A 12,905-nucleotide genomic window follows, 5' to 3' on the forward strand; every position below is an offset into this window, starting at 1 on the left:
TATCCTTGATGCTCTTAGACATTTTGTTGGTATAAAGACCGGGTGAAATCGGTATCTTCGTGATATTCATATGTTCTCTTTGTCGAAAAGAAGCGATGCAGTGTGCTAATTACCATCGCGTGAACATAAAAAATAATCCGAAGAGCTTACGTTTTCCTCTAATCTTATCTCAGTATAAAGTTACGTTTTCCTAGTTCCACACTGCCACCTCATTTTTTTTCCTTATTGCAAGAAGGACGGCGCACACACCCGCCAAGACGGAAGCTTGCTAGTAGAGCGCCTGTTCGCCCGCAGACGGCAAGTTCGCCGTCCAAATATCTTGCTGCCCGCTTTGCCTCCCGAGCGACCAAACGGTGTTCGTGCGTCCGCACTAGCCCCCTTCACCCGCGCGTGTCCCTATCCCTGCAACAAACAACTCAGCTGCCTAGCTGCAGGGTGCAACTTGGCTTGGCCGGGGAGCGCCTTTTTACAAAGTACACTCACGGAACACCACCCCACAAAACAATGGCGGACGCAGCGACCGCGCCCTCTTATATATAATCCCCGAACAGAGCAGAGAGTGACAGACGAACACGAATAGCAGCTTGCTTAGCACAGGCATCAATCGACTTAGAATAGTTTGAAACATCCAGCGTTGGGTGGACCGACGTCTCTCTCTGATTAATTTCATCAACAGTAGCATGGGTCGTCCTGATTCGGAGGCGCCGACGTCGAGCATCGCCGCGGGGCTGGCTGCTCTCCACGACCACGCCCACGGACACGGGGGAGGCGCGGGGGCGCCGACGAGTGCGGGCTCGGCCTTCGACACCAACGTGGTGATCATCCTTGCCGCGCTCTTCTTCGCGCTGCTGTTCGCCATCGGGCTCAACTCGCTGGCGCGGTGCGCGCTCCGGTACGTGGGGCGAGGAGCCGCGGTCGCCGTCGGCCAGGCCGGGGCGACGGAGCGGGTGGCCTGCAGCGGCAGCGGCATCAAGAGGCGCGTGCTGAGGAGCCTCCCCGTGGAGGTGTACGGCTCCGGGGAGGACATCGACGACGTGTGCGCCATATGCCTCGGGGAGTTCGTCGACGGCGAGAAGGTGCGCGTGCTGCCGCAGTGCGGGCACGGGTTCCACGTCCGGTGCGTCGACGCATGGCTGGTGTCTCACAGCGCGTGTCCGACGTGCAGGCGGCCGGTGATCATGGGCGCTCCCGCGAAGGGCGGCGACGGCGGCATTGGCGGTAGCCAGTGCCCCGCAGAGAACAACACGATCACAGTGGTCATCGTGTGAGTGCATCGTGCAACTAAGCATTGCCATTGCCGGTACCAGTTACCATGACAAGGGAGCACTGTTCTGCACGCGGAAGCTCTTGTAGAATCATCCGGCGAATGTTGCAGTGCTTCTAAGAGCATCTCCAGCCGTTGCCCGACCCCCCCCCCGATGCATAAAATTCTCCCTCTGGGGCGAGCCGGCGCTAAATCCGCGCTGGGGGCGGTTTTGCGTCCAACCGTCGCCCCCAGGCGTCGAAATTAGCCCACTTTTCGACCCACTTTCGGGGAATAAAGGGCCCATATGGGCGAGAATAGGCCCATATTCGGCGTGGTTCGCTGTGGCTCGGCTTTGAATTATGAACATTTAAATATTTTTATCACATATTTCATCACAGAAAAATCAAATACTTCAACAAAATAGTACAACAACAAATAGTTCAATACAAGTTATATAGTTCAACAAATAAAAATTCGTATTTCATCACACGTCGCGCCCGGCGTCACCCTTGAGCATCCATAGGTGCTCCACCAGATCATGCTGCAGCTGATGATGCACCTGTGGGTCTCGGATCTCCTGACGCATACTGAGGTAGGCAGTCCAGGTTGCCGGTAGCTGGTGATCAACTTCGGCTAGAGGGCCTTACCTCTAGTATGGTTCAGTGTCAAACACGGGGTCTTCTTGCTCGCTTTCGATGATCATGTTGTGCAAGATGACACAGCAAGTCATGATCTCCCACATTTGATCTTTCGACCAGGTCTGAGCGGGGTACCGGACAACAGCAAATCGAGATTGGAGCACACCAAATGCCTGCTCGACATCCTTCTTGCAAGCCTCCTGAATCTTCGCAAACCAGGCTTTCTTGCGTCCTACCACAGGGTTTGAGATGGTCTTCACAAATGTCGACCATCTCGGATAGATGCCATCAGCTAGATAGTACCCCTTGTTGTAATGCCGCCCATTGATCTCGAAATTCACCGGAGGAGAATGACCTTCAACAAGCTTGGCAAAGACAGGAGAGCACTGCAGCACGTTGATGTCATTGTGAGTTCCTGGCATACCAAAGAAGGAGTGTCAAATCCAGAGGTCCTGTGTGGCCACCGCCTCAAGTACCACACTGCAACCCCCTTTGGCGCCTTTGTACATCCCCTGCCAAGCAAATGGGCAATTTTTCCATTTCCAATGCATACAGTCGATGCTTCCAAGCATCCCAGGAAATCCTCTTGCTGCATTCTGTGCTAAGATCCGAACAGTGTCTTCCGCATTGGGTGTTCTCAAGTATTGCAGTCCAAACACAGCCACCACTGCCCGACAGAACTTGTAGAAACACTCTATGCTGGTGGACTCGGCCATGCGCCCATAGTCGTCGAGTGAATCACCGGGAGCACCGTATGCAAGCATCCTCATCGCTGTCATGCACTTCTGGATCGAGGTGAATCCAAGTTTGCCGGTGCAATCCATCTTGCACTTGAAGTAGTTGTCGAACTTCCGGATGGAATTAACAATCCTGAGGAAGAGCTTTCGGCTCATCCGATAACGGCGCCGAAATGTTTTCTCGCCGTGAAGTGGAGCATCGGCGAAGTAGTCGGAGTAGAGCATGCAGTAGCCTTCGAGACGATGCCGGTTCTTTGCTTTCACCCGCCCCGGCGCCGAGCCACCTCGCCGCGGCTTTTCATTGCTCGCTAGCAGCTGGGCGAGGGCGGCGAGCACCATGAGATGTTCTTCTTCCTGGACGTCAGCCTCGGCTTCCTCCTCCAGCAGCGCGGCGAGCGCTTCCTCGTCATCCGAGTCCATCGCCGAGGCAGGAAAATCGCCGAACACCTTGCGCCCGGTGGGCGTGTACCCGCCGCTAAACTGCCCCTCCGCGGCCGGAAACAGCGGCCGGAAACGCCCAGCTGTTGTTGGAGGGACTGCCGCGGCGAACCTCTGCTATTTTTCCGGCGGGGAATGGCTATCTAGCGGTGAAGGGCAGCGGGCGGCACCGGGATATAGCTAGTGGCAGCCGAGGGCGCGGGGGGCGGGAGGCGAGTCGGGGAAGAAAATCTTGACTTTTCACCTGACGGTGTGGGCCAGCTGCGCTTTTCCCTTGCGCCGGAGCCCCCAATGGCCCTCCAGTGCGCCGGGTTCGGCCTGTGACCGCCGGGCGGAAAAAGGGCCGAACCGGCGCTTTTCGGCGTCCTGAGGACGCGACTGGGGCTTTTTTTGGCACCAACGCCGAAAAAGTGGCCTGAGGGGGCCTGTTGGGGGCGCGGCTGGAGATGCTCTAAGATGTCAGGCGCTGGCATGTAGCTCGTGGTCACATCGAGTGTATGATCGAACACTCGGACTGCTCATTTGCTCACTGTAAATATTTGACCGCAAAAACACCATAAAACATTTTTCTTTTGGAAAAGAGGATAACACCTCGTCTCTCCATCAAATATGCACACAGCCTTATATCATTGGTTATTTGTTAAACCTATATTATGGGGTATTTAAGTATGTGAAGCGTAGGATTGATGCGGAACGAATCGGCTTACGTAAAAATGGAAAACCTGAGGCCATCCAAAATTCTCGCCCTCGTGATATGATCTCCACAATCCTACCACAAAAAATATGATATAGGACTGAACAAAAAAAGAAACTATGCTACAGGCAAAGCCCTCAAGAAAAGATTAGTGTACATGTGTCGATGTTGACAGGTTCAACCAAGGTCTTACATGAGACTTTCATCACCGAAGTCAAGCTTCAACACCTTGAACAAGAACATGTCGCTCACACGCCAACAATACCCAAAATACCGAGAGGGAAGATCGCGGGTTTTCGCGAGGAGTATACACATACTTGTCATCGAATTTGTCACTGACAGTAACCTATATTGTCTAGCGATGTTTCACAAGTTGGATCTTCACGCTGAGAGAGCCGTAGCCTGGCCACACCAGTGGACAAGGACCTTTCCTGCTTACAGTCTATGATACACCTCATTCGATCCTGGTCGATAGGAAAGAGAGGGACACTTGAACGCAATCTGGTTTTCATATGTGCACCGTTGCAACCACCTCGCAAATCACCATCGCCGAAACTACCTCATGGATCCACTCAGCGATGCCTTCACCTTGTTGTCCTCCATCATGGCCCTTGTCGGCGGGATCATGCCCTAGCAAAGCTGCACTTCTAGACCTAGCAAGCACACCCCCCACTCGGGAATCACCATAAGGATTTTCACACGCCTCTGCCCACCCTCTCCTCTGTTTTTTGGCCATGTGGGAGGTGTGCATGCGCTGCTCTGTTCTCCCTTCTATGCATGCACATGAGGTGTTCGATGAAATGCCTGAGCCACACTTAAGCTTTCTCCTCTCCAAGCTCGACCTCCAAGCTCCATTTTCCTCAAGATCTGTCTAGGTTTGGCGGTCCGTCTCGTCCCGTCCCCATCCTCACCGCCGTCGATCGCCTGCGCCGATCTCGTCACCGGCACCACCGCGGTGAGCCTCTTGTTCTTATCTTCTTTCAAAAAGAAAAAAAATCTTACTTGTATGATTTAGATAGACACTTGTATAATTTTCTTAATTTTATTATTATTTGTTATTATATAGTGCCATGGTTTTGGTATCCGCCCCTGTCTGCCCTCGTCCTGTCTATGATTCGGATGTGGTATATTATCTTTTATAACTATTTGTTTCATTTAGTGTTTATGAGAATTATGCCGACCAACGTGACATAGTTGTTTTTTATCTAGGAGGAATCTGAACCGGAAATTCCAACCGACCCTCTTGTCGAGAGGTTAAATTTAGTTGAAAAAGAAAATAATTACTTGAGGAAAAATTTGAAAAGAATTGAGGAGGAGAAGATGTAATTGGAGTTGCATGTTGCGGATGTCGTCGATGATCACAAGATCAAGATGGATGCAATGCGCTTGAAGATTAGAAAGATTAGAAAATATGCCATTGATACTGAGGCTTGGTATCATTATGCCGTTGGATCAATTGTTACCTTAGTTGCGATTATGATCGCATTTGTTGTTGCATTGAAATGTTTTACCTAGTTTCAGTGTATGTTTTAATTAGATGCTCTAGAGAGCTATATGTTGTTCTATGAGAACTATGTATGAACTTTATGTATTTTTTAGTAATAACATTTGATCACTATTGTACTTTGGTTTTAATGTGATGATGAACTTGTATTAATTCTGTCACTTCTCTATTCATGATGTTCTGTAATGGTTTTCGATACACTTAATTATATAATGCACGCAGATGAACCGGCAATGGATGTACGGTGACAGACGCACCTCCGAGTATATTGAGGGCCTGCATCATTTTCTCGAAGTGGCTGAGGCAAACAAGCAGAATGGTTTTATGTATTGTCCATGCCCTGTCTGTGGGAATACGAAGGATTACTCTGACTTGCAAACCCTTCACGTCCACCTACTTGAGAAGGGTTTCATGGCACACTATAATGTTTGGACCAAGCACGGAGAAAGAGGGGTTATGATGGAAGACAACAAAGAAGAATAGGATGATGACAACTATCCCCCTGAATACGGTGATACTGCAACGGGGGGAGCTAAAGATCAAGAGAACCAGACGATGTGCTCGATGATGATTTTCACCGGGTCATTGTTGATGCAAAGAGAAAATGCCAAAGTGAAAGGGAGAAGTTAAAGTTCGATCGCATGTTAGGGGATCACAAAAAAGGGTTGTACCCTAATTGCGAAGATGACAACACAAGCTCGGTACCACACTGGAATTGCTGCAATGGAAGGCAGACAATGGTGTATCTGACAACGGATTTGTGAAGCTACTGAAAATAATGAAGAAGAAGCTTTCAAAGGATAACGAATTGCCCGACAGTACGTACGAAGCAAAGAAGGTTCTATGCCCTCTAGGATTGGAGGTGCAGAAGATACATGCATGCCCTGATGACTGCATCCTCTACCGTGGTGAGTATGAGGATTTGAACGCATGCCCGGTATGCGGTGCATTGCGGTATAAGATCAGACGAGATGACCCTGGTGATGTTGAGGGCGAGCGCCCCAGGAAGAGGGTTCCTGCCAAGGTGATGTGGTATGCTCCTATAATACCACAGTTGAAACGTCTGTTCAGAAACAAAGAGCATGCCAAGTTGATGCGACGACACAAAGAGGACCGTAAGAAAGACGGGAAGTTGGGAGCACCCGCTGACGGGTCACATTGGAGAAAAATTGAGAGAATGTGGGGGGACTTTGCAGGTGACACAAGGAACGTATGGCTTTGTTTAAGCGCAACTGGCATTAATCCTTTTGGGGAGCAGAGCAGCAATCATAGCACCTGGCCCGTGACTCTATGTATCTATAACCTTCCTCCTTGGTTGTGCATGAAGCGGCAGTTCATTATGATGACAATGCTCATCCAAGGCCCTAAGCAACCCGGCAACGTCATTGATGTGTACCTAAGGCCATTAGTTGAAGAGCTTTTACAAATGTGGAATGGAAAAGGTGTATGTGTGTGGGATGAGCACAGACAGGAGGAATTTGACCTACATGTGTTGTTGTTTGTAACCATCAACGATTGGCCCCTTTCAGTAACCTTTCAGGACAGACAAACAAGGGATACCACACATGCACGCACTGTTTAGATGACACCGAAAGTATATATTTGGAGAAATGCAGGAAGAATGTGTACCTGGGGCATCGTCGATTTCTTCCGACCAACCATCAATGTCAAAAGAAAAGAAAGCATTTCAAAGGTGAGGCAGATCACCGGAAGAAGCCCGCCCTCCGTACTGGTGAGCACATACTTGCTATGGTCAAGGATTTAATCTTTGGAAAGGGTCCTGGCGGACATTCTGTTCCGAATGACGCTGAGGGACGCGCACCCATGTCGAAGAGGAAATCTATATTTTGGGACCTACCCTATTGGAAAGACCTAGAGGTCCGCTCTGCAATCGACGTGATGCACGTGACGAAGAATCTTTGCGTGAACCTGCTAGGCTTCTTGGGCGTGTATGGGAAGACAAAAGATACACCGGAGGCATGGGAGGACCAGCAACGTGTGCACGCAAAAGACGGCATGCATACAAAGCAGTATGAAGGTCGTCCCAGCTACGCTCTTACCAAAGAAAAGAAGGAAATCTTCTTTTAATGTCTGCTCAGTATAAAGGTCCCGTCTGGCTTCTCGTCCAATATAAAGGGAATAATAAATATCCTGGAGAAAAAGTTCCAGAACCTAAAGTCTCATGACTGCCACGTGATTATGACGCAACTGCTTCCGGTTGCATTGAGGGGGCTTGTAACGAAAAACGTTCGATTAGCCATTGTGAAGCTATGTGCATTCCCCAATGCAATCTCTCAGAAGGTAATCGATCCAGAAATCCTACCAAGGTTAAAGAATGATTTGGTGCAATGTCTTGTCAGTTTCGAGTTGGTGGTCCCACCATCCTTCTTCAATGTCATGACGCACATCCTAGTTCATCTAGTCGACGAGATTGCCATTCTGGATCCTCTATTTCTACACAATATGTCCCCCCTTTGAGAGGTTCATGGGAGTCTTAAAGAAATATGTTCGTAACTGTGCTAGGCCAGAAGGAAGCATCTCCATGGGCCGGCAAACATAGGAGGTCATTGGGTTTTGTGTTGACTTCATTCCTGACCTTAAGCCGATTGGTGTCCCTCAATCGCGGTATGAGGGGAGACTGACTGGGAAAGGCATGCTAGGAGCGGACTCAATAATATGTAGGGACGGGAATTCTTGGGCTCAAGCACACTACACAGTTCTACAGAATTCTACCTTGGTAACCCCGTATGTCAATGAACACAAGAAGGTTCTGCGCTCCAAACACCCGGAGCAGTGTGACGACTGGATTACATGTGAACACATCAGGACTTTCGGCAATTGGTTGCAAACACATCTCATGGGTAACCACTGTTGGAGATGAGTTGTACTCGTTGGCCAGGACACCATCTTCGACTGTATTTACTTACAAAGGGTACGAGATAAATGGGAATACATCTTACACGATCGCCCAAGATAAAAAGAGCACCAACCAAAAAAGTGGTGTCCACTTTGATGCAGCAACTAACAGGGGAAAGGACACATATTATGGTTACATAGTGGACATATGGGAACTTGACTATGGACATGATTTTAAGGTCCCTTTGTTTCCGTGCAAATGGGTCAATCTGTTAGGAGGCGGGGTACAGGTAGACCCACAGTACGGAATGACAACAGTGGATGTGAACAATCTTGGGTACACAGAAGAACCATTTGTCCTAGCCAATGATGTGGCGCTGGTTTTCTATGTGAAGGACATGTCTACCAAACCGAGAAACAGAAAAGATAAGGAAGCGAATACATCATATGAATGAGCCAAAGTGCCACATAGTTCTTTCAGGGAAAAGAGACATCATGGAAGTGGAGGGCAAGAAAGACATGTCTCAAGATTATGACAAGTTTCATGAAACTCCTCCCTTCAAAGTGAAGACTGACCCAAGCACCCTGTTAAACGATGAAGATTATCCATGGTTACGGCGAAATAAGCAAGGGACACACGCGAAGAAAAAGTGAAGACTTTCTCTCCACAACTATTCTAATGATGGCTCTGCTGATGGATTTGGTTACGTGAAGAAAAAATGAAATCCCTTTGTAGTAGATGAGTTTTCGTCCGAAACCCTGATACTTCGAAATAGATTGTCCAGTTTGTACACGAAGTGTATCCAGTTTTTTCGTAACCCTCTCAACTTTTTAGTACATGCTATGTGGTTGAAATGATGAGACCTTGCCAACTTTCAACCCTTTTAGAGTTTATTTGTAGTGCTTTTCAATTTCAGGGTCATTTAGCTAAAATAAATTACTAAATGCATGAAAAATACCAAATGAAATCAAAAAGGGTTGAAAATTGATGATGTGGCTTTGAATGGTGCATGTTGAACGCACAAAAAGCCTAGAGTTGAAATAAGCTAAAAAATGAAATCCCTATGTAATAGATGAGTTTTCGTCCGAAACCGTGATACTTCGAAAGAGATTGTCCATTTTGTACACGAAGTGCATCCAGTTTTTGTCGTAACCCTCTCAACTTTTTAGCGCTATGTCGGTGAAATTATGATACCATGCCAACTTTCAAACTTTTCAGAGTTTATTTGTAGTGCTTTTCAATTTCAGGGTCATTTAGCTCAAAGAATGAACTAATAGCAAAAAGAATGAACTAAAAAGCTTTTATAAAACTCTAATAGCAAAAAGAATGAACTAAAAAGAATCAATTAAATACAATATTCTTCAATAGCAAAAAGAATCAATTAAAAAGAATCAAAATAATATTAACTAAAATTATCAAATATTTATTTGTTAAAAAGAATGAACTAAAAAGAATCAACTAAAATATTAACTAAAAAGAATGAACTAAAAAGAATCAACTAAAACATTAACTAAAAAGAATGAACTAAAAGAATCAAAATAATATTAACTAAAATTATCAAAGGATTTATTTGTTAGAAATAATGAACTAAAAAGAATCAACTAAAATATTAAGTGAAAAGAATGAACTAAAAATAATCAACTATAACATTAACTAAAAAGAATCAATTAAAATATTTTGTTATGATCAACTAAAACAAAACTATAATATTCTTCAATAGCAAAAAGAATCAATTAAAAAGCTTTTATAAACCTCTAGTTATTCTCAAAATAATATGAACTTAAAATTATATAAAATTTATGCAACTAAAATTATCAAAGTCGTTTTTGTTAAAAACTCTAATAGCAAAAACAATTTTCATAAAGTTTTTTTGTTAAAATCTTTGATAGCAAACTAAGATAATAGAAAAAAACAATTTGCCCGCCTACTAGGCCACAACGGCATGCATACGACTAGAAACCCAACTACTAGTTGGGCCAGGATCAGGCCCACTGCGCAAGTAGGCCCCACAGGGCAGTAACATGTTGATTTGGCCCACATAGGCCTGCATTAGAGAGGAGCTCGAAACCGTAGCCGCGGCGGGGCTTATAAATAGGTGCGAGCGCCTCTCAACTAGTGAGGTGGGACTAAACTTTCTACACCACTATGCCAGGCTATTGGTCCCGGTTGGTGGCTCGAACCGGAACGAATGCCCCCCTTTTCGTCCCGGTTCGAGCCACCAACCGGGACCAAAGGTCTCTGCTACCCGCCTTTGGGATGCTGAATTCCCCCCTACTCCTTCATATATACAGCCCTTAGGGCATCGTTTAGACTTTGGGTTTTGTTTAGATTAAAGTTCGCCATAGCTGCAACTTTGCGTACTTCGTTTGTGTTCAACGACCAGACAAAGACGTCACATAACCCCACCTTAATCAATAAAGATTTCCTCTTATATTCGCAATATCCAGATTGCAATCTCGGTTTCTTGATTGTTCTTCATTTGCTTGCAGGAAATAGACCCTTGTGGTCAGGTTGATCGTGCTCCGGCGTGGTCAATAACCTCTTGGTGTTGGTTTAGCGATTGCTAAGGCGTGACGTCTTCACACGTTCATAGTCGGATCGTCAAAGTCTACTCCTCCGAAAACGATAATCTTCATCTCAATGAAAGACGGGACACCTTTGCCTCTATCAAGTGGTATCAGATTTCCAGGTTGCTCGGTGAGATTTTACAGTTTTTCGTAGTTTAGATCGAGTCTGTTCTTCATACCTACAGTCCACGAAAAAGCCAAAAAATAGGGTTAGTTCATCATATCTAAACCAATCTGAGCCTTTGCATAATCTTTTCTGTATTTGCTTTGTTGAATTTGCGGTTGCATCGTCGTGTCAAGTTGCTATTCTTAGTGTCTAGTCTTTTAGAGTTTCGAGTTCTGGTCACAGGTTGTCACACCGCCGCCGCACCATACGCATCACCGCTGCCATATACCACCATCATCATCACCGCTACCATATACCACCATTGCATATCCATCACGCCAATCTGAGTCCACCTCCATCACAAATTCGCCACTTGTCCGTGTTCCACCGCCCCGACAGATATCCACCACCAGTCCGAGTTCCACCAGATTCATCTCCGCCACCAGTACTAGTCTGAGTCCATTATTTGTTCCTTTGTTTTCGAGTTCGAGATCACGCGATACTTCATGTCATGGCCAAGTCGGACTTCCCAACTTCTGAGCCACCCGTAGAAGAAAAATAGTTCCAATTTCAAAAAAATAACTAAGTCTGGAAAATTCTGGCTAGGCAGCTTTTAGACCATTTGTAGACTTTTTCGAAAAAAAATTGTTGCGGAGCAAAAAAAAGAGCAAAAAAGTGAAAAAGAAGGAAAAAAGAAAAGAGATTCAGAGTGTGCTCCTCCCTTGTTTACGTGCAGCGTCGTGTTTTTGTTAGTGTTCTAGGTTTGCGTCTCTAGCACGGTTTAGCATAGGACCAGCACAGTACCGTCGTTGAGCGTTTATTCAACTTTGCATCTCTGAATTGATTACTGCTAACATTTTTGCTACCATATCGTAAGCCTTCCCAGCTCCACATACAACTACATCGTGTGTTTGACACCACCTGCCAATTGCTTTGTCCAAGCTTTGAGAGTTTTGACTACAACGCTTGTCGATCACCACCTGCTGCTGGTAAGAACTGGTAAGAATTTGAATTTGAATTTGAAGATGCAAAGGCCTTTGCCGTTAGCTGGCTGACGGCAAAGAGCCTGGACGACACACGACAAAGATGCAAAGTTCTTTGCCGTCTGCCAGCAGAGGGCAAAGAAACCATATAGGCCAACCAAGTGCCCCCCCAGGTTGCACAGGTAGCTGCCACGTGGCAGCTTTGCCATCAGCTGGCTGATGGCAAAGCTCTTTGCCGTCTGCCAGCGGATGACAAAGTGCCTATATAGCCCCTGTTTTTTCTTAAATTTATTCATTTTGGGAGAATTTCACAGATATATATATATATATATATATATATATATATACACACATTTCAAAATAATTTCAACAAGCATACCAACAATAAGTTTCCAACAACATATCCAACATACAATGATTTCGAACGAGAAGTTTCCAACAACATATCAATATATACATACATATCCAAAAGAAGTTTCCAACAAGTTTCCATAAACAAAAAGGAAGCACAAGGAGAAGAGTACACTCCATCAATGCAAGCTTCCTCATCTAAAGCAAATCTACAAATTGGGAAAGATGAAAGTTAGAACAAGAAGAAGAAGACTAGCTAGAAGAAAAAGAAGAAAAGGAAGAAGAAAAAGAAGAAGAAGAAGAATTTATCTTCTCTTTCTTTTTCTCCTCTCCTCTTCTTTATCTTCTTCTTCTTCTAACTAAGCTAGGTAAAAATGCTAAGTCTGTAGGTCATTTTAGAGCGAAGCTAGGTAAATAGGTCATTTTGGAGCTAACCTAGGTAAAATGGATCATATTGGAGCTAACCTAGGTAATAATGGTCATTTGGGAGCTAACCTAGGTAAAATGGATCATATTGGAGCTAACCTAGGTAAACTTGGTCATTTGGGAGCTAACCTAGGTAAAATGGATCATATTGGAGCTAACCTAGATAAAATTGGTCATTTTGGAGCTAACCTAGGTAAAATGGATCATATTGGAGCTAACGTAGGTAAAATTGGTCATTTTGGAGCTAACCTAGCTAATTATGCCATTTTTGAGTTAACTAAGCATATTATGCCATTTTTGACATAAGTAAGCTAAGTATAGGCCTTTCTTGAGCTAACCCGGGTAACTAAGCATATTA

The 12,905-nt window shown here is 45.7% G+C and overlaps 1 protein-coding gene across 1 annotated transcript; it reads left to right on the forward strand.

The window, feature by feature from the left end:
* The first annotated feature begins 680 nt into the window (after positions 1-680).
* Positions 681-1,331, forward strand: LOC123159664 (RING-H2 finger protein ATL74-like). The gene has a single exon (XM_044577490.1). The coding sequence runs from the start codon at positions 681-683 to the stop codon at positions 1,266-1,268; it is 588 nt and encodes a 195-aa protein (XP_044433425.1). The 3' UTR covers positions 1,269-1,331.
* The last annotated feature ends 11,574 nt before the right edge of the window (positions 1,332-12,905 follow it).

The sequence above is a fragment of the Triticum aestivum genome, chromosome 1D, assembly GCF_018294505.1.
Source record: "Triticum aestivum cultivar Chinese Spring chromosome 1D, IWGSC CS RefSeq v2.1, whole genome shotgun sequence".
In the NCBI taxonomy this organism is placed as follows: domain Eukaryota; kingdom Viridiplantae; phylum Streptophyta; class Magnoliopsida; order Poales; family Poaceae; genus Triticum; species Triticum aestivum.

Coding starts and splice junctions, on each gene's coding strand:
- LOC123159664 (XM_044577490.1), top strand. CDS start 681: ATGGGTCGTCCTGATTCGGAGGCGCCGACGTCGAGCATCGCCGCGGGG.